Genomic DNA, 21,042 nt, shown 5'->3' on the forward strand with positions numbered 1-21,042 from the left:
TGGCAGGGTTCAGGCCACATGGCAGGGAGCAGGCCACATGGCAGGGAGCAGCTAATGAGGGTGTCCAAGCCTGAGAGTGTCCAGCCATGAGGAGATGTGGAGTCCACCTGGGAGGCTGCCTGGCAGTGTCCCGCTCTGTCTAAAATGTCAGGACGGTTCTGATGCTGAAATGGAAATACAGCTTTAGAGGGACCCCAAACTCAGATGACAGGCCCAGGACACAGGTGAGGACAGGCCCAGGACACTGCTGAGGACAAGCCAGTGTTGATCAAGGCTCTTTTCCATTTCTCTCTCTCCCCCTCCTCCCCCTCTCCCGTCTCACCTCTCCCTCTCCCTTCTCTATCCCTCTCTTCTCCCTCTCCACCCCCTGCCTCTCTAATAAATCTATCTCTCCCCTCTCTGCTCCCTCCCCACCCCGCCTCTCTAATAAATCTATCTCTCCCCTCTCTAATAAATCTCTCTCTCCCCTCTCTTCTCCTCCCCAGCCCCTGCCTCTCTAATAAATCTCTATTTATTGGCATCTTGCTGTCATGTCACCGCCCGTCCTGCTGTGTGAATGAGGGTCTGCTTGCACTTTGTGGGCTGCAGGCGGGCCGTGTGCAGCACCGGCCAGTGGAGTGTGGCCCCGGGCATCACCTCTGGCCAGAGGTGAGCAGCTCGAAGCCCTCTTGGATCTTCTCAAAGGGCAGGATGTGGGTGATCAGTGTGTCCAGGTCAAACTTCTTGGCCATGAAGTCAGTCACCAGCTTGGGGACATCGTCCTGGCTCTTCCAGCCTGTGAGGAGGGAGGTGCTTCCTGTCCTTGCTGTGGCTGTCACGCCACCTTTCTGTCCCTCACTGATGTCCCCTCCTGGCCCCTGGGGACAGAGCAAGAGCCCACCCAGCCCTCAGCTGCAGACACACTGAGAACAGGACAGGGGGCAGTAGCTGTGGGGTGTGTGAGTGTGTGTGTGTGGGACCTGGGGGCTGTGACTCCCAGAGTGGGTGGGGTGGCTGAGCTGGCCACTGGTTATCCCACGGGACTTTGGGGACATTGTGGGCTGCTTGGACCTGGGGACCGGGGGAGTGGGCTATGGGGGACCTGGGTAGCCATGGGACCTGGGGGCCTGTGGGACCATGGGGACCTGGGAGACAATGGGGACCTGGGGGACCTTGGGCCTGGGGAACCATAGGGACCTGGGTGGCCATGGGCACCTGGGGACCTGGGGGGCTGTGGGGACCGGGGGGCCCTTGGGCCTGGGGAACCATGGGAACCTGGGGGCCATGTGGGCCTGGGGAACCATGGGACCTGGGGGGCTATGGGGACCTAGGGATGTGGGTATCTGGGGGGCTGTGGGGACTTGGGGACCTAGGGGGGGCCATTGGGGGCTTGGGGATGTGGGTGGCTATGGAGACCTGGGGGGCTGTGGGGACCTGAGGGGCCTTGGACACCTAGGGATGTGTAGATGTGGGGACCTGGGGCTGTGGGTCCTGGGGGGCTGTGGGTCCCTGAGTAGGAGGCTCCAGCTAGCTGGGGGGGTCTGACCTCCAAACACACAGCCCTTCCAGGTGCGGCCCGTCAACAGCATCATGGGGTCAAAACTCAGTTTCTGGGTGGAGGGCGGTGCACCCACCATCACGCTGCAGCCGTAATTCATATGACAGGAGGCCAGGGCATCCACCTGAGGGGTGGGCCCGTCAGCAGGCTGGGCTGAGCCCCCACACACCCCCACCCATGGGCCACAGGCTCCCGGCGGCCTGAGATGCTGCCCACACTGACCACAGACAGCACTGCCCGCCAGGACGCCCGGCTCCCCAGACAGGCAGGGCTGGCACCTCCCTCCTCTCTGCCGTCTCCCTCTTTCTCATCCCTCCTTCTCCCTCTTTCCTTTTTCTCCATCTCTCTCTCCTCCCTCCCTCCCTCCCTTCCTCCTCTCTCCGTCCCTCTCACTCTCTCCCTCCCTTCTCTCTTCTCTCCCTTCTCTCCTCCCTTCTTCCTCTAATTAGGCCCCTACAAGCTGCCCCTGAGACTCAGGGTGGCACCACTGTCACCTGCCCGTTCAGAGGACAGGACCCCGGGCCCTTCCCTTCTCACAGCTCCCAAGGTGGGTGCTGGCTGTGTGGAGGGGTGCGGGGCAGGTGGGAAGCGGGCACCTCATCCTGGACCCCGTCACTCGGCAGGAGGCCCTGCCCCCCCCCCATCTCCTGGCTGCCCTACCATGGTGTCCAGCCGGCCGACGACCTCGAAGGTGAAGTCGGCACCGCCCCCAGTCCTCTCGGACAGCACCTCGCTGACCGGCTGCTGGGAGTCAAGGGGGCTGAGGCACTCGGTGGCCCCCACGGCCATGGCCTTGGCGAACTTGTCCTTGTTGATGTCCACGCCGATGATCCTGGCCGCGCCGGCCGCCTTGCAGCCCATGATGACGGCCAGCCCCACGCCGCCCAGGCCGAAGACGATGCAGGTGGACCCGGGGGTGACCTGACCGCCAAGCAGAGGGGCGCTTGCACCGAGGGCGGTGGGATGGGTGGGCACCCGCTGTCTCTTGGGCTTCTCAGAACATACGGGGTGGGGCAGCCCCCCCATGACACCCCCACCTGTGATGCCCCACTGTGACCCCCACCTGGTGACACACCCTGGGCACCCACCTTGCCCGTCTTGACGGCGGCCCCATAGCCGGTGGAGAAGCCGCAGCCGATGAGGCAGACCTTCTCAGGGGGCGCGGCCGCCTGGATGGGGGCCACGGCGCTCTCCCCCACCACCGTGAACTCGCTGAAGGTGCTGATGCCCATGAAGTGGTACACGGGCTGCCCTCTGCACCGGAACCTCGTGCTGCCGTCTCCTAGTACGCCACGGCCTGTGACGCTGGAGACACCACACGCTCGTTCACCCCACATCAGGCAGTCAGCGGGCACTGCCCCTGACTCCAAGGACAGGGCAGAGAAGACAGGGGACAGGGGACAGAGGAGCAGGGGAGGGGGGCAGGGAGGGGAGAGGGTGAGAGACCTACTCGCTCAGGATACAGAGGTTGCCCTCGGGGCTGAGGCAGGTGCTGCACTTCCGGCACTGAGGCAGGAAGAGAGGGATGACCTTGTCACCTGCAGAGACAAGGACAACGTGGTGACATGGGCTGTGGGGGGACAGCTGGGGGACTAACGGGGGGGGGAGCTGCGGGGACACATGCAGTTGAGGAGGGATGGCTGGGGGGACGGCTGAGGGGTGCGGGCCGTGCTGGCCTGAGATGGGGTCCCCAGCACCCCGGGAGCCCGCCTTGTGCCCAGGCTTCTCTTTCGCCATCTTCCCGTGAGATAAACAGATGTGTAAAGTAGCGGTCGGAGCCCTGGCACCACATGGCTGAGGCTCAGGCACCCGGGGAAGCTCTGGGGCTGTGGCGTGTGAATGAACCTCTCCCCCCACCTGGCTTCACGATGGTCACGCCTTCACCCACGCTCTCCACCACGCCGGCCGCCTCGTGTCCCAGGATGACGGGGTACTTGGATGCCATGGCCCCTTTGATCACGTGGTCGTCTGAGCGGCAGATGCCCGCGGCCAGGATCTAAGGGGACACCGCTGGGTGACCGACTGACCATCTAGACTCAGGACAGTGCCCGGCCAGGCCTCTCACCATGAGCAAGGTGGGGGGGATGGCTGGGGGGGGAACAGCATGAGGGGCAGTGAGGGACGGTGGGTGGAGGGCAGCCAGACCCAAACCACACAGCCACAGGTGCGAGCCCCAGGTGCGAGCTACCTTGATGCGCACTTCCTTCTCCTTGGGCGGGGCCACCTCCACCTCCTCCACAGACAGAGGCTGGTTTGGCCCCCACAGCACTGCTGCCCGGCACCGGATCACCTGAGGAGACACGGGTGTCAGCCACGAGGGACGGCCGTGAGAGTCAGCCACACGAGGGCCAGCCACACTCGGGAGGTCCACCCATGGGGAGGCCCACCCACGAGGACCAGCCACACTACTGCAGGTCACAGGCAGGGTTAAAGGAGCAAGGTGGACATCGATGGCTCAGGAGGGCCAGTGGCCACCATGGAGTCCAGGCCCTTCACAGCCTCCGCGTGAGGGCTCCCCACACCCAAGTCCCCCTGAAACTCCCAGCTGAGGCTTGTTTTTCTCAGCTAAGTGAGTGTGGCAGGCCTTGCATATGTGTGATTCCTTAGATGCAGAGGGAAGGAGGCAGAGATGGAGAGAAACAGAGGGAGGGAGGCAGACACAGACAGAGCTAAAAGGAGAGAGAGGAAGGGAGGGACGGGAAGGCAGAGACGGAGAGACAGAGACAAGACATGCAGGGGAGGGAGGCAGAGACAGGTGAAGTAGCAGCACCCCTGGTGCCAGGGTTCCCCTGGGCGCTGCCAGCCCCTCCTGGACCGAACAGGGTTCCCCTCGGTGCCCCACCCTAAGCTGTATCGGGCCTGAGGCTGAGTCCATCTGTCAGCAGAAAAGGTCGCTGTCAGTGGGGAAGGCCCACCAGTGTATGCTCATGAATGCAGGAAAAGTCGGGGACCAGGGGGTGTCCCCCACAAAGCCCACAGCGCCGCCACAAGGACCTGGGTTCAAGCCCCCGCTCGCCACCTGCAGGGAGAAGCCTCACCAGTGGTGGAGCAGGGCTGCAGGTTGTTTCTCTCTATATTATTACTATTATTACCTTTTATTTATTGGAACTAGACGCCAGAAATTGAGAGGGAAGGGAGACAGAGAGGGAGAGGGTGACAGAGAGACACCTGCAGCCCTGCTTCATCATTCGCGAAGCTTCCCCCCTGCAGGTGGGGACCGGGGCTCAAACCCAGGTCCTCGTGCCCTGTAACGTGCGCCCAACCAGGTGCGCCACCACCGGGCCCTCTACCTCCCCCTCCTCTCTTAATTTCTCACTCTCTAAAAGAGGAAAGGAAATGGAAAGGGAAGGGAGGGGAGGGGAGTGGGTTCTGGGAACAGGGGGTTCATTGTGCAGACGCCGAGCCCTGTGACAACCCTGGTGACAAGTGACGGCCATCAGCACCTAAAGCCTCACAGGGATGTCCCAGGGTGAGGACCCCGCGTGTGGGGAGAAAGAGAGCAGCTCCCGTAGTTCTGGGGCTCACAGGAGTCTGGGGCCCTCACCAGAGTAGAGGGCAGTGCTGGGCTCTAGGGTGTCCTCCCAATACCCCTAGTGCTGTCACCAGAGTCCCCTGTGCCACTGTGCACGGCTCCCCAGCCCAGCCTCGCTGGCCAGGGGGGCACCGCTAATCACTAGGCTTCATGTCCCCATGCGGCCACTCCTCAGGGCCACCAGCCCACAGGAATACCACCCAGCCCCTAAAGACACCACCTAGTCCCCAGGGCCACTAGCTCCCAGGGCCACCACCCAGCCCCCAAGGCTACCAACCAGCCCCACAGGGCCACCACCCAGTCCCCAGGGCCACCAGCCAGCCCCCGGGGCTACCACCCAGTCCCCAGGGCCACCAGCCTACAGGGCCACCACTCAGCCCCCAGGGCAACCAGGCCCCAAGGCCACTAGCTCCCAGGGTCACCACCCCGCCCCCAAGGCCACCAACCAGCCCCCCCCATGGCCACCAACCAACCCCACAGGGCCACCACCCAGCCCCCCCATGGCCACCACCCAGCCCCCCCAGGGCCACCACATAGGCCCCCAGGGCTACCACCCAGCCCCCCATTAATAGAGGTATCATCCAGCCAGGGGGTGTGGGCACCTGGGAGTGACACTGCCTGTCTTCAATAAATACCCGTGGCCCCTGGCTTAGGACCCTCCCAGCCCCCCGCCCACCAGGCCCACCTTCCCCGCAGTGGCCATGTTGTCTTCTGTCCCTTCTCCTGGCTGCTCCTGAGTAAGGCAGCACCCCGGGCCACGGGATAAATACTTGCGGGAGCCACCCTCCCCCATGGGTGACTCATCAGGGAGGGGCAGGCTTGCTCGCTGGGCACCTCTGAGGAGGCTGACTGGCAGGCAGCCCCTGACCAGCTTCACAGGGAGGTCACTGCCACATGGGCTGGGGCACAGCCAACCCGCTCAGCCCTCCACCTCAGGCTGTGTGGATGTGGGCACTGGCCCTCAGGCTGTGTGGGCACCATTCTCTTCAGGCTGTGTGGGCACCATTCTCTTCAGGCTGTGTGGGCACCATTCTCTTCAGGCTGTGTGGGCACCATTCTCTTCAGGCTGTGTGGACACCATTCTCTTCAGGCTGTGTGGGCACCATTCTCTTCAGGCTGTGTGGGCACCATTCTCTTCAGGCTGTGTGGGCACCATTCTCTTCAGGCTGTGTGGGCACCATTCTCTTCAGGCTGTGTGGGCACCATCCCCCTCAGTCTGTGTGGACGATGGCATCATCTCCTCTCAGGCTGTGTGGGCGGCATCCCCGTCAGGCCGTGTGAATGTGGGCACTGTCCCCTCTGCAGGCGGTTGATGGGCAGCGAGGCCTGACAGCAGGAGGGGCTGGCCCTGTTGGGGACAGAGTGTCCTCTGAAGGCTGCAGGGACAGCACTGTGGTGGCCCACGTGACCTTCAGGCCTGAGGCCTCAGAACCCTTGGTCAGTGCAGTGCTCTGTCTCCCACCAGATTGCTGTGAGACCTCAGGAGGGTGCGGGGCCTGGGGTCCCCACACTGGTGGCAGCGGTGGCCTAGATGCTGAGTCACGGTTACTAGCAGGAACTGTGATCCCAGCTCCCACTGCTGCCCTGCCAGCTCAGGGTGGGGTCCCTTTGTTCCTGATCCTCTCCCTGCAGGCTAGGTGCTGCCCTGGGTGCTGCTGGGCTCTGCAGGCCAGGGCTCGTCTTCAGTCCTGGGGGGCCTCTCCTTTATTTACCGCCAGGGAATCCTGTGGACTTGGGGCCCCACAGCTCCCCTCCTGCTGGAAGCCACTTTTCCCAGTTTCTTCCCTTTATTCAGTTTATTCAGGTGTTATTTTATTTTTGCCGTTTTTGTTTGTGATGAACAGTGAGTGACAAGATCATAAGACGACAGAGTCTGTTCCATACCCACCACCACGCTCTATGTCCCCACCCTTCTCCCACTTTAGTTTTTGACAGGAGAGAGAGAGAGAGAGATCCAGGAGACGGCGCAGTGGGTAAAGCACTGGACTCCCAAGCATGAGGCACTGAGTTCAATGCCTAGCAGCACATGTGTGACGTCTTGTTCTATCTCTCTCCTCCCATCTTTCTCATTAATAAATAAAATATTTTAAAAAATAATATGCTCAACAATTTGTTTGGCTTTGTATGTTAACTCTCTTTTCAGTCACCAGGTTCCAGATGCCATCAGGATGCCGGCCAGGCTTCCCTGGACTGAAGACCCCACCAATGTGTCCTGGAGCTCTGCTTCCCCAGAGCCCTGCCCCACTAGGGAAAGAGAGAGACAGGCTGGGAGTATGGACCGACCAGTCAACGCCCATGTTCAGCGGGGAAGCAATGACAGAAGCCAGACCTTCCACCTTCTGCATCCCACAATGACCCTGGGTCCATGCTCCCAGAGGGCTAGAGAATGGGAAAGCTATCATGGGAGGGGGTGGGTTATGGAGATTGGGTGGTGGGAATTGTGTGGAGTTGTACCCCTCCTACCCTATGGTTTTGTTAATTAATCCTTTCTTAAATAAAAAAATACATAAACTAATTTAAAAAATAATAATAAAGGGAGTCGTGCGATAGAGCAGCGGGTTAAGCGCAGGTAGCACAAAGCACAAGGACCAGCATAAGGATCCCGGTTCGAGCCCCTGGCTCCCCACCTGCAGGGGAGTCGCTTCACAGGCGGTGAAGCAGGTCTGCAGGTGTCTGTCTCTCTCCCCCTCTCTGTCTTCCTCTCCTCTCTCCATTTCTCTCTGTCCTATCTAACGACAACAGCAACAACAATAACCACAACAATGAAAAACAAGGGCAACAAAAGGGGAAAAAATGGCCTCCAGGAGCAGTGGATTTGTGATGCAGGCACCGAGCCCCAGCAATAACCCGGGAGGCAAACAAACAAAAAAAAAAAAGAGTGATAGAGACAGCGACAGAGGAGGAGGAGAACCCTGTGGCCCTGCCCCACTGCTAAGAAACTTCCCTGCAGGTGGGGCCCTGGGGACTCAGACCTGGAGCTCAGGCACGAGAATGTACACACTCTATCAGGCCAGCCAATGCCAGCCTCTGAATAAACCAACCTACACAAGGAAAGCGGGAACCCGGGCTGCGGAGACAGCGTGGTGGCAGTGCACCCGCCTTGCAGGCCGAGGTCCTGGGCTCCATTCCCAACATCAGAGCTGACCAGAGACCGTGGGCCCCAGAGACTCCAGTGAGAGTCACTCCGAGCCCAGGCGGCTGCAGTCCTGGGGGGCGGGGGGTGGCCTGTGAGCCTGCGTGGACGCTCAAGCAGGTCTGGGGACCAGGACCAGTATCCCCTGGGGGCAGAGAGGGTGGCCATGGGGGGAGGACATGGGCCTCTCTCTCGCCTCTCCCTGCTCAGCCAGGCAGAAGGGGTGGGCCCACAGCCACCTGAGCCCGGCTGAGCAGGCCTGGCCCCACACAGCTCTGTGCCCCCAGCCACAGAGCCTGCGAGCCAGCATCCACACTCCCCTGGCCACGTGCACCTGCCCAGGAAGGGGCTGCCTGAGGCAGACAGGAACCTGCGGCTCAGCACGGCCCTGGAAAGGGCTAAGACACGGTGACAGGTGACCCTGGGCCCCCACCCCCACTGCCATCTTGGCCATGCGGGTGTGCCCTCTGGGGTGGGTGTCTTGGGTCAGCCCCCACCCCCCAGGCTCCCCGTCCAAGTGCTGATGCCTGACTGCTGCAGACGCCGCTGCTCCTGGGCTGCAGGCTTCCAAACCCCAGAGCAGAGTGGGGTCGGTGGGGACACAGCTTGACGGGGCTTGTGCCTCTGCTGACTGACGTTAGTGGGGGGTGGGGGATACGCTCCTGCCTGAAGCTCTGAGGCTCCAGGTTCAGCCCACAGCTGAACCACCATCAGAGCTGAGCAGGGCTCTAGGGAAAATACTATTGCTAGTGCTGGGGAGACAGCAGAATGGTTAGACAGAAAGACTCTCTGGTCTGAGGCACTGAGGCCCCAGGTTCAACCCCCAGCACCACCATCAGCCAGAGCTGAGCAGGGCTCTGGGGAACTGACAATAACAATTATAATAATAATCTGCAAAAAGACTCTCCTGCCTGAGACTCTGAGGCCCCAGGTAGGACCCCCCCACCCCCTGTACCACCACCGTCAGCTGGAGCTGAGCAGGGCTCTGATGTCTTTCTCTCTGTTTTTTTCTCATTAAAATAAAATTTATGGGAGCCGGGCAGTAGCGCAGCAGGTTAGGCACAGGTGGCGCAAAGCGCAAGGACCGGCGTAAGGAGCCCGGTTCGAACCCCCGGCTCCCCACCTGCAGGGAAGTTGCTTCACAGGCGGTGAAGCAGGTCTGCAGGTGTCTTTCTCTCTGCCTCCCCCTCCTCTCTCCATCCTATCCAACAACAACAGCAATAACAACAACAATAATAACTACAATAAAACAACAAGAGCAACAAAAGGAAATAAATATGTAAAAAATTATTTAAAAGGGAAATAAAGACCTGGGGAGACAGCATAGTAGTTCTGAAAAAAATAAATAAACTCCTGCCTGAAACTCTGAGGCCCCAGGTACAACCCCCAGCACCATCAGCCAGAGCTGAGCAGGGTGGGGAGTGATGTACAGTGGCCTGTGCTTAGAGCCTGCCCTACCTTATCACCTGTGAGCAAGCACTGGTGGCAGCTTCACAGCAAATGGAAAAGGAGTGGAGACCGGCCTGAGCAGGGCTCAGGTAGCCCACCCAGTGGAGCCTCAGGACCCGGGTTCAAGTCCACAGCAAGGATGCCAGAAAGCCCCAGGGAGCTCGGGGCTAGGGGAGCCAGGCCGGATATGCACCCCAGGGTGCTGAGGCCTCTGGGAGTTGACCTCACACCCTCACGGATCCCTGGGGGGGGGGGGGCCTTCCTGTGGGAGGTCCGCCTGCCCCTGAGGGCAGAGAGTTCTGAGGATGGTGGCTGGAAGGTTCTGGAACTGGCAGCCCCCACCCCAGTAGAATGTTGTCTGTTGCTAAGTTTGTCAGGCTAGAGCCCCAGGAGCCCTGAGAGAGGACTCGATAAGTCCCAGACTGTTCCCTGTCCCTGCAGGCTTGGCGTCCTCAGTGAGGTCCTGTGATGGCCGCACCCCAGCACCTGCAGCCCTGCGCCCTGGCGGCCATGAGGCAGCAGGAGCGGAGAGGGTGCTGCTTCCTGGTGCGGCACACGCCCCACCCCCGGCGGGTCTGCCACATCAAAGGTGGGGGGGACCTGAGGGGACAGCTGGGGCACTGGTGCTGTGCAGGGGAGAGGGAGAGAAGGTGGCGGGGAGGGCACAGACAGTGGAGGGGACAGGCTCCTCATCAGCCCCTGGTGCAGGGCAGGGAAAGAAGGCTGGCTGGGGAGCTGAGGGTGCAGGGCAGGGGAGCTGAGGGTGCAGGGCAGGGCAGCTGAGGGCTGGCTGGGGAGCTGAGGGTGCAGGGCTGGGGAGCTAAGGGTGCAGGGCAGGGCAGCTGAGGGCTGGCTGGGGAGCTGAGGGTGCAGGGCTGGGGAGCTAAGGGTGCAGGGCAGGGCAGCTGAGGGCTGGCTGGGGAGCTGAGGGCTGACTGGGGAGCTGAGGGTGCAGGGCAGGGGAGCTGAGGGTGGCAGGGCAGGGCAGCTGAGGGCTGGCTGGGGAGCTGAGGGTGCAGGGCAGGGGAGCTGAGGGTGGCAGGGCAGGGCAGGGCAGCTGAGGGCTGGCTGGGAGGCTAAGGGTGGCAGGGCTGGGCAGCTGAGGCAGACAGGCGGACAGGTAGGCAGATAGATAGATAGGCAGACAGGCAGGGCAGGGGAGGGGAGGTGAGACCACCTGGAGAGATAGCTGCAGGGTCAGGCTCTGCAGGACGGGCCTGAGGGCCTGAGAGGGGGATGGGGGGCAGGAGGCTGGAGGTGTGGCACTGAGTCTGGGGGTCCTCACCCTGACTCCTCCTCCCACTCTGTCTACGCCAGGGATGCAGCCTGCATGGAGCGGGGGCCTCACCCCAGGCCCCCATAGGCCACTGGGTCACTCACACAGGCCAGAGGATGGGGTGGGGTGGCGGCGAGGGACCTGCAGACCCGGGTCTGCTGTGTCCCCTGGGTGTGGACACCCTGTTCTGGACGGCCAGGGCTCGCTCTCCATATGGTTCCTGGGCCTCTGCAGACACAAGCAGGGCCACAGCCACAGCACCGGGCAGCACAGAGGACCTTGCACCCAGGCCCTGTCCACTCTCACTGTCCAGGGGCGCAGAGAGGACCTTGCACCCTGGCCCTGTCCACTCTCACTTTCCAGGGGCACAGAGGACCTTGCACCCAGGCCCTGTCCACTCTGTCCAGGGGTGCAGAGGACCTTGCACTCAGGCGCTGTCCACTCTCACTGTCCAGGGGGGCAGAGAGGACCTTGCACCCAGGCCCTGTCCACTCTCACTGTCCAGGGGGGCAGAGAGGACCTTGCACCCAGGCCCTGTCCACTCTCACTGTCCAGGGGGGCAGAGAGAAGGCCTGCATGCTGGGAAGTGTGGCCCCCAATGGCATGGTCAGCAGAGACGTGGCGTGTCCAGCAGACAGTGCGCAGATAGTATGGGGGCAGGGGTCGGCCAGGAGGTCTTCTGGAAGCTTCCTGCCTCTGATCTGACCCCATGGATGATGGCTCCAGGAGCCCCAGGCTGACCTGGCATGGTCCTCCCCCACCCTAGGGCTGAACAACATCCCCATCTGTGCTGTGAATGACGAGGACCTGTCTGGGGCTGTTTATGACCTGGGCCAGAACCAGGACCAGACGGAGCCCAGGACCTCAGCCAAGAGCAGCAGGCCCAGTCCTGCACCCCCCACTGACCCCCCCAGGGGCGTCTCCCCGGCCCCCCGCCAGCCCAGCCCCTTGGTCCCCTCCAATACCCCCAGGAGTATCTCCCCAGCCACCCACCAGCCCAGCCCTTTGGTCCCCTCCAATACCCCCAGGGGCGTCTCCCCGGCCCCCTGCCAGCCCAGCCCCTTGGTCCCCTCCAATACCCCCAGGGGTGTCTCCCCAGCCCCCCGCCAGCCCAGCCCTGTGACCCCTGCTGGCCCTCCCAGGGCCATTGTCCCAGCCTCCCGCCAGCCCAGCCCTGCAACCTCCACCAGGCCCTCCAGGGGCATCTCCCCAGCTCCCCACCAGCCCAGCCCCATGGCCCTCAACAGCCCCCCTAGGACCACTACCCTGACAGAAAGCATGACAGTGGCCCTGCAGCCTCATTCAGGTGAGTCTGGAACCTCCTCTGTTCCCCAGGGAAGTCTGTCTGCTTACCTGCCTGCCTGCCTGCCTGTCTATCTATCTGCCTGCCTATCTATCTGCCTGCCTGCCTATCTATCTGCCTGCCTGCCTGTCTGCCTGCCTGCCTGTCTATCTGCCTGCCTGTCTATCTGCCTGCCTGCCTGCCTGCCTGTCTGCCTGCCTGCCTATCTGCCTGCCTGTCTATCTGCCTGCCTGCCTGTCTGTCTGCCTGCCTGTCTGCCTGCCTGCCTGCCTGTCTGCCCATCTGCCTGTCTCCCTCTCTGCCTGTCTGCCTGCCTGCCTGTCTGCCTGCCTGCCTGTCTGCCTGTCTGCCTATCTGCCTACCTGTCTCCCTCCCTGCCTGCCTGTCTCTGTCTGCCTGTCTGCATGCCTGTTGGTCTGCCTGCCTATCTATCTGCCTACCTGTCCACCTGTCCTCCTGCCTGCCTGTCCGCCTGTCTGTCTGCTTGTCTGTCCATCTGCCTGCCTGCCTGTCTATCTGCCTGCTCCTCTGTCCCTTCCTGGCCAGCTGAGCTGCTGTGACACCTGACAGCAGTTGCTCAGCCATCTCGTCCACCGTGGCGTGCCTCAGTGCCTGCTCCCATTCCCTGCCCCGCACCCGCCCCTTGCCGGCTCCCATCTCCTTCCCACTGGCATCCCCTGCCCTGGCTCCGTGCCCACTCTCCCTCTCCTGCCCCTGCAGCCTCCCTGCCCTGGCTCCGTGCCCACTCTCCCTCTCCTGCCCCTGCAGCCTCCCTGCCCTGACTCCGTGCCCACTCTCCCTCTCCTGCCCCTGCAGCCTCCCTGCCCTGGCTCCGTGCCCACTCTCCCTCTCCTGCAGCCTCCCTGCCCTGACTCAGTGCCCACTCTCCCTCTCCTGCCCCTGCAGCCTCCCTGCCCTGACTCCGTGCCCACTCTCCCTCTCCTGCAGCCTCCCTGCCCTGACTCCGTGCCCACTCTCCCTCTCCTGCCCCTGCAGCCTCCCTGCCCTGACTCCGTGCCCACTCTCCCTCTCCTGCAGCCTCCCTGCCCTGACTCCGTGCCCACTCTCCCTCTCCTGCCCCTGCAGCCTCCCTGCCCTGACTCCGTGCCCACTCTCCCTCTCCTGCAGCCTCCCTGCCCTGGCTCCGTGCCCACTCTCCCTCTCCTGCAGCCTCCCTGCCCTGACTCCGTGCCCACTCTCCCTCTCCTGCCCCTGCAGCCTCCCTGCCCTGACTCTGTGCCCACTCTCCCTCTCCTGCAGCCTCCCTGCCCTGGCTCCGTGCCCACTCTCCCTCTCCTGCCCCTGCAGCCTCCCTGCCCTGACTCCGTGCCCACTCTCCCTCTCCTGTCCCTGCAGCCTCCCTGCCCTGACTCCGTGCCCACTCTCCCTCTCCTGCCCCTGCAGCCTCCCTGCCCTGACTCCGTGCCCACTCTCCCTCTCCTGCAGCCTCCCTGCCCTGGCTCCGTGCCCACTCTCCCTCTCCTGTCCCCGCAGCCTCCCTGCCCTGACTCCGTGCCCACTCTCCCTCTCCTGTCCCCGCAGCCTCCCTGCCCTGGCTCAGCCAGTTTGTCTCCTCCTTCAGGGCCCAGCGGGAAAGCCAAGCGGTGCTTCCGGACTTCCAGTGAGAACCCGCTGGTCATTAGAAAGGTGAAAAGAGGGGCCAGTCTGCCTCTCTCCTCCTGCCTCACACAGGCTGGGTCCTCGCTGGCCAATGAACCCCAGTGAGGATGCAGGAAGAGGGCAGGGCGTCCTCACAGGCCCTCCCCACACGCCACCAGCATCCAGCAGCATCCAGCCAGCACCCAGCCAGCACTCTGTCTATATCCCCGTGGGGCTCAGTGCCTGCAACCCAAGTCCACTACTCCTGGCAGCCACCTCCCTCCCTCCTTCCCTCCCTTCCTAATACGGGCAGAGAGAAATAAATATATATGGAGAGAGAGAGAGAGAGAGAGACTTACACCCGTTTCACCACTCGTGAAGCTTCCCCCTGCAGGTGGGGACGGGGACTTGAACCCGAGTCCTTGTACATGGCAACAGGTGTACTCAGCCAGGTGTACCTGCCCCCTGGAGCTCCTTTCCCTGTGGCCTGGGCCCTGCAAGCTGTCAGGAGCTCTGGTGGCCTGACTGTGGGTACCCACCTCCTCATTCCCAGCAGCGCCTGTCCCAACCCTGCTCTGCCCTGTGTCTGCCCTCAGGCTGCTGCCCAAACACCAAGCAGCCCCAGAGCCGCCATTCCTGGGGGGGGGGGGGTTCTCCCAGGGGCACCATGCCCGGCCCGTGGACATCTGGCTCCTCAGCTCAGCAATGGAGGGAAGATGCTGGGCTGCGGTGGGTGCCGGGGTCCTCTCCTCTCTGGCCGGGTCCTCACATGTCATGCTCTGCTGTCACAGCTACGTCTCTGGCTCCGAGTGACATGAACACTGCATGCTGTGTGCCTGAATGGGGGGCAGGGGGGCCTCTTGGGGAGGTCACCATCAGGGGGGCAGGGGCCTCTTGAGGAGGTCACCATCAGGACTCGCTGTGGTGTGGGGCTGACTGAAGTGGCTATGCATCCCTCCACAGCTGCTCCTGCTGTCCCTTCTGTCCCCTGCTGTCCCTTCTGTCCCCTGTTGCCCCTTCTGTCCCCTGCTGTCCCTTCTGTCCCCTGCTGTCCCTTCTGTCCCCTGCTGTCCTCTGCTGCCCCTTCTGTCCCCTACTAGCCTCTGCTGCCCCTTCTGTCCCCTGCTGCCCCTTCTGTCCCCTGCTGCCCCTTCTGTCCCTTCTGTCCCCTGCTGTCCTCTGCTGCCCCTTCTGTCCCCTACTAGCCTCTGCTGCCCCTTCTGTCCCCTGCTGCCCCTTCTGTCCCCTGCTGCCCCTTCTGTCCCCTGCTGTCCTCTGCTGCCCCTTCTGTCCCCTTCTGTCCCCTGCTGTCCCTTCTGTCCCCTGCTGTCCTCTGCTGCCCCTTCTGTCCCCTGCTGCCCCTTCTGTCCCCTGCTGCCCCTTCTGTCCCCTGCTGTCCCTTCTGTCCCCTGCTGTCCTCTGCTGCCCCTTCTGTCCCCTACTAGCCTCTGCTGCCCCTTCTGTCCCCTGCTGCCCCTTCTGTCCCTTCTGTCCCCTGCTGTCCTCTGCTGCCCCTTCTGTCCCCTACTAGCCTCTGCTGCCCCTTCTGTCCCCTGCTGCCCCTTCTGTCCCCTGCTGCCCCTTCTGTCCCCTGATGCCCCTTCTGTCCCCTGCTGCCCCTTCTGTCCCCTGCTGTCCTCTGCTGCCCCTTCTGTCCCCTGCTGCCCCTTCTGTCCCCTGCTGCCCCTTCTGTCCCCTGCTGCCCCTTCTGTCCCCTGCTGTCCCTTCTGTCCCCTGCTGTCCTCTGCTGCCCCTTCTGTCCCCCGCTGTCCCTTCTGTCCCCTGCTGTCCCCTCTGTCCCCTGATGCCCCTTCTGTCCCCTGCTGCCCCTTCTGTCCTCTGCTGCCCCTTCTGTCCCTTCTGTCCTCTGCTGCCCCTTCTGTCCCTTCTGCCCCTTCTGTCCTCTGCTGCCCCTCTATCCCCTACTGGCCTCTGTTGCCCCTTCTGTCCCCTGATGCCCCTTCTGTCCTCTGTTGCCCCTTCTGTCCCCTGATGCCCCTTCTGTCCCCTGCTGCCCCCTACTGGCCTCTACTGCCCCCAATGACCTCTACTGTCCCCCCACTGACCTCTGCTGCCCACTGCAGCTATGATGTCCCCCGCTGCCCCCTGCGCCCCCCGCTGCCCCCGGTCTCCCACTGCCCCTGCTGTCCCCTGCTGCCCTCTACTGTCCCCCACTGCCCCCTGCAGCCCCTGCTGTCCCCTGCTGCCCGCTACTGTCCCCTGCTGCCCGCTGCTGTCCCCCGCTGCCCGCTGCTGTCCCCCGCTGTCCCCCACTGTCCCTGCTGGTGCCTGGGGGCTGCAGCCCAGCTCTGGAGGCACCAGCTCTCTGCCAAGATGCCTGTGCTCCCTGTCCTGGGTGCTACCCATGCAGTCACCTCATACGCATGACAGGTGGCCCTGGTGGCATCACACATGCTCCCGGAGCTGAGGGTGGCCACACGCCCTGTGTCTGAGAGCAGGACCGACAGGCCGGGAGCAGAGGGCAGGCGTGGGCATGGCCCTGGGCTCCCTCATCACCCTCAGCACAGAGCTCACATCACTGGGCTCTGCTCTGATGCAGGAGGAGGTGCAGGCCTGGGCTCCCCCATCCCCGACCAAATCCAGCTCCTCGGACAGACTGAGCTCCAGGGTGGACAGCAGGGACAGTGTGGACGGCAGGGACAGCACCGTGCAGATCCCCAACTACCTGGACCAGGAGATCAAGGTGAGGTTGCCACCCTGGCGGGACGGGGATGGGTTGGGCCACACGGGGGTGGGGCAGCGGGGGCCCCACCTCTGCTCACGGAGCCCCTGCCTGCAGATCCTGGCGAAGCTGTGTGACACCCTGAACACAGACTCCCTGGCTGACGTCCTGCAGTGGCTGCACCACGCGAATCCAAAAGGTGGGTGACGGCGAGCAGCAGGTTGGCTCCCTAAGATCTAGGGGAGCCCCTAGGGAGCATGGGAAGCCCCTAGGGAGCATGGGGAGCACTGAGGAGCACATGGGGAGGACTGAGGAGCACATGGGGAAGACTGAGGAGCACGCGGGGGAGCACTGAGGAGCACATGGGGAGCACTGAGGAGCACATGGGGAGCACTAAGGAGCACATGGGGAGCACCTGGGGAGGACTGAGGAGCACCTGGGGAGGACTAAGGAGCACATGGGGAGCACCTGGGGAGGACTGAGGCACACATGGGGAGCACCTGGGGAGGACTGAGGAGCACCTGGGGAGGACTGAGGGAGCATCAGGAGCATGGGAGGAGTGAGGAGCACCTGGGAAGCACACAGGGAGGACTTGGGAGCACCTGGGGAGGACTGAGGGAGCATCGGGAGCATGGGAGGAGTGAGGAGCACCTGGGAAGCACACAGGGAGGACTGGGGAGCACCTGGGGAGCCTGGGTAGGACTAGGGAGCACATGGGGAGCATGGGGAGCACATAGGGAGGAAAGGGGAGCACCTGAGGAGCACCTGGGGAGCATGGGGAGCACTGAAGAACACATGGGGAGCACTGAGGAGCACATGGGAGGACAACGGGTGCACCTCGGGAGCATGGGGAGGACTAAGGAGCACATGGGGAGCACCTCGGGAGGACTGAGGAGCACCTGGGGAGGACTGAGGGAGCATCAGGGGAGCATCGGGAGCATGGGAGGAGTGAGGAACACATGGGAAGCACACAGGGAGGACTGGGGAGCACCTGGGGAGGACTAAGGAGCACATGGGGAGGACAGGGGAGCACCTGAGGAGCACCTGGGGAGCATGGGGAGGACTGGGGAGCACCTGAGGAGCACACGGGGAGGACTACGGAGCACCTGAGGAGCATGGGGAGGACAGAGGAGCACCTGGGGAGCATGGGGAGGACTTAGGAGCACATGGGGAGCACTGAGTAGTACATGGGGAGCACATGGGGAGGACTAAGGAGAACGTGGGGAGCACCTGGGAGCATGGGGAGGACTGGGGAGCACCCGAGGAGCACATGGGGAGCATGGGGAGGACTAAGGAGAACGTGGGGAGCACCTGGGGAGCACACGGGGAGGACTGGGGAGCACCTGAGTAGTATGGGGAGGACTGAGGAGCACCTGGGGAGGACTGGAGGAGCATCTGGGGAGCATGGGGAGGAGTGAGGAGCACCTGGGGAGGACTGGGGTAGCACATGGGGAGCACTGAGTAGTACATGGGGAGCACATGGGGAGTATGGGGAGCACTGAGGAAGCATATGGGGAGCATTGGGGAGCACCTAGGGAGCACTTCTGGGAGCACCGGGGAGCAGCTCATTCCTGAGTCAGCACTGAGTCTGCAGTGCCCTGTCCTTGTCCTGTCCTGCAGTCCTGGGGCGCACTCAGCACCAGCCGAGGCCTGGCAACACCCTGAGGGGAGCACTGAGGGGAGCACTATCGAGGCCGTGTGTGGCTGGTGCAGGTCTCTCTCACTTGGGGTCTGCTCAGAGTCCCCCCCAGGGGACAAGCACTCCGGGGTTCTGTCCTCTCCTGACCTCTCCCTGACCCGTCCTGACCCTGCCCCGTCCCTGACCTGTCCCTGACCCGTCCCTGCAGAGAAGGAGTGGCTCTCGGCCCTGATCCACGCGGAGCTGACACAGATCAATCTGCTGATGTGCCGTCACTGCAGACGTGGCTCCATGGGCCCCATGGACCCCGGGCCTGGGAGCAGGAGGCCGACCCCAGGGAAGCCCCTCACACCACCCACAGCCATGGCCAGCAGAGCCCACCAGGGCCGGACACCCAGCAGGTGAGCCAGGCTCTGCAGTGTGGCGTGGCCCACGGGGGGACCACAGCAGGGCTCCTAGCAGGCGCTCTGCTCTGACCTTGACTTTCTACTTCCCTTTCCTTCTCCCCAAGACTTCACCACTCAGAGAGACAGAGAGGTAGGGGAGAGGGGGGAGGAGGGAGAGAGAGGAGAGGGAGAAAGAGGGAGGGACAGAGGAAGAAAGAGGGAGGGAGGAAGAGGGAGAGGAGAGAGAGAGAAAGAGACAGGAAAGGAGTGTGGAGGGAGAGAGAGGAAGAGGGGAGAGGGAGAGAAGGAGGGAGAAAGATGAAGAGAGGGAGAGGGATAGAGGGAGGGAAAGAGAAGAAGAGAGGGAGAGGAGAAAGAGAGGGAGAGGGAGACAGAAAGAGAGGAAAGGAGAGGGAGGGAGAGGGAGAGAAGGACAGAGAAAGACGAAGAAAGAAAGAGAGGGAGAGGGAGGGAGAGGGAGGGAGGAGAGGGAGAGAGAGGGAGGAGAGGGAGGGAGGAGAGGGAGGGAGAGAGAGGGAGAGGGAGGGAGAGGGAGGGAGAGAGAGGGAGGAGAGGGAGGGAGGAGAGGGAGGAAGAGGGAGGGAGAGAGGGAGAGAGAGAGGGAGAAAATGCCAAAGTTGGGGCCTTGGTATGAAAGTCTAGTGCTTTTCTGCTCCCAGCCTTTCTGAGAAAGATCTTTCCTCTAAGTACAAACTAAGAGAAACCAGGGGCCAGGTGGTGGCGCACCTGGCTGAGCGCAAACGTCACAGTGTGCAAGGACCAGGGTCCAAGCCCCAGGTCCCCACCTGGGGGGAGGCTTCATGAGTGGTGAAGCAGGGCTGCAGGTCTCTCTCCCCCTCGTTATCTCCCCTTCTCTCAGTTTCTCTCCATCTCTATCCCATAATAAACTAAGAGGAACCACCCAGAAATACCAGAAAATACAATTGCAGGAGCCAGCAAGGAAGGCTGTGGTTGCTGTCCTAGCAGGTGTGTCCTTCCGTGCACAGCCAGTCTCCTCACCGCACGTTCTTAGCCGGGGCCGGGGCAGCAGCCACTGAGGGGACTGGATGCCACTCGGCAGCAGACGACTTGTCACTATTAGACTAGCAGCAGCAGCACTATTGTTGTTATTGTTATTTATCAGTGACGGGGCAGCACCTGAATGCACATTTCCATGTGAGAAGACTGGGGTTTGAGCCCCTGGTCCCCACCTGCAGGAAGGAAGCTTTCCGAGCAGCGGAGCAGGACTGCAGGTGTCTCGCTGTCTTTCTCCTTCCTCTGTCTCTGTCTCTCACCCTAAAAAAATGTCCGTGGGGGTTGGGGTGGGGGGGTGGCGCAGTGGGTTAAGCGCACGTGGTGTGAAACATAAAGATCCCAGTTCCAGCCCCCATCTCCCCACCTGCAGGGGCGTCGCTTCCCAGGCGGTGAAGCAGGTCTGCAGGTGTCTGTCTTTCTCTCCCCCTCTCTGTCTTCTCCTCCTCTCTCCATTTCTCTCTGTCCTGTCCAACAACAAGGGCAACAAAATGGGGGGAAATGGCTGCCAGGAGCAGTGTATTTGTGGTGCAGGCACCGAGCCCCAGCGATAACCCTGGAGGCAAAGGAAAAAAAAAAAATTGGAGTGCGTGGAGGGAGCCCCACTGGTAACCCTGGCGGCCAAAAACAAAAACGAAAAGGAGAAAGGAAGAGAGGAAGGGAGGAAAAGAAAGTGCGTATCTGGGTGCTGAAGCTGAGATAGAAACGCAAGTTTGGGGGGAGCTGGAGGATTCAGAGGACAGACAGACAGACAGACAGACAGACAGAGGCCACACGTCTGTGCTGTGGGGGTTGAACCAGGGTCGCAGCACTCACAAGGAAGTTCGTCTGCCTGATGGAGACCCAGAGGTCGCTTCACAGAGCGCTCAGGCCGCGGGGACTGTGAGCCTTTGTCTCGGGCCAAGCTTCCACAAAGTGCGCAGCTGCAGGGAGCCTGCACTCGACGCCGCACAGGCGGCCCAGTGGACCCCGGACACGGACAGGGCTCGGGAGGTGGGCGGCCTGCGGGAAGCAGAGCTGCAGAAGCCAACTTCCTCCTCTCTTCTCCTGCTCCTCCTCTCTCCCTTTCTCTCTCTCCCTCTCTTTCTCCCCTTCTCTCTCTGCCTCTCTCTCCCCTTCTCCCCTCCTCTCTCTCCGCCTCTCTCTCTCCCCTCCTCTCTCTCCTTCTCTCTGCCTCTCTCTCTCCCCTTCTCTCTCTCCCTTCCTCTCTCCTTCTCTCCTTCTCTCTCTCTCCCCTTCTCTCCCCCTCCTCTCTCCTTCTCTCCGCCTCTCTCTCTCTCCCCTTCTCTCTCTCCTCCTCTCCTTCTCTCCGTCTCTCTCTCTCCCCTTCTCTCTCCCCTCCTCTCTCTCCTTCTCTCCGTCTCTCTCTCCTCCCCTTCTCTTTCCCCCTCCTCTCTCTCCTTCTCTCCATCTCTCTCTCTCCCTTCTCTCTCCCCTCCTCTCTCTCCTTCTCTCCGTCTCTCTCTCTCCCCT

General features: G+C 62.5%; 2 protein-coding genes across 5 annotated transcripts in view; one reads left to right on the forward strand and one right to left on the reverse strand.

Annotated features, from left to right (window-relative positions):
* LOC103125139 (all-trans-retinol dehydrogenase [NAD(+)] ADH7) overlaps positions 1-21,042 on the reverse strand; it is a 21,853-nt gene continuing 811 nt past the window's right edge. Inside the window, exons 1-10 of one of the 4 annotated variants that reach the window (XM_060186335.1) lie at positions 6,223-6,328; positions 5,904-6,023; positions 3,726-3,827; positions 3,395-3,533; positions 2,988-3,075; positions 2,626-2,842; positions 2,198-2,458; positions 1,526-1,661; positions 637-775; positions 2-164 (exon numbers count right to left, since the gene is read on the reverse strand). In XM_060186335.1, coding sequence (XP_060042318.1) covers positions 140-164; positions 637-775; positions 1,526-1,661; positions 2,198-2,458; positions 2,626-2,842; positions 2,988-3,075; positions 3,395-3,482 — 954 coding nt within the window. In that variant the 5' untranslated portion in view covers positions 3,483-3,533; positions 3,726-3,827; positions 5,904-6,023; positions 6,223-6,328 and the 3' untranslated portion in view covers positions 2-139. Of the gene's footprint in view, positions 165-636; positions 776-1,525; positions 1,662-2,197; positions 2,459-2,625; positions 2,843-2,987; positions 3,076-3,394; positions 3,534-3,725; positions 3,828-5,754; positions 5,820-5,903; positions 6,082-6,222; positions 6,329-21,042 lie in introns of those variants that run through there. The other 3 variants (XM_007535908.3, XM_060186334.1, XM_060186337.1) reach the window with 3 other exon arrangements.
* Positions 10,035-21,042, forward strand: part of C2H4orf17 (chromosome 2 C4orf17 homolog) — an 11,606-nt gene continuing 598 nt past the window's right edge. Inside the window, exons 1-6 of the mRNA XM_060172400.1 lie at positions 10,035-10,240; positions 11,694-12,233; positions 13,813-13,877; positions 16,390-16,533; positions 16,630-16,711; positions 18,360-18,552. Coding sequence (XP_060028383.1) covers positions 10,120-10,240; positions 11,694-12,233; positions 13,813-13,877; positions 16,390-16,533; positions 16,630-16,711; positions 18,360-18,552 — 1,145 coding nt within the window. The 5' untranslated portion in view covers positions 10,035-10,119. The remainder of the gene's footprint in view (positions 10,241-11,693; positions 12,234-13,812; positions 13,878-16,389; positions 16,534-16,629; positions 16,712-18,359; positions 18,553-21,042) is intronic.

The sequence above is a fragment of the Erinaceus europaeus genome, chromosome 2 (genome assembly GCF_950295315.1).
Source record: "Erinaceus europaeus chromosome 2, mEriEur2.1, whole genome shotgun sequence".
In the NCBI taxonomy this organism is placed as follows: domain Eukaryota; kingdom Metazoa; phylum Chordata; class Mammalia; order Eulipotyphla; family Erinaceidae; genus Erinaceus; species Erinaceus europaeus.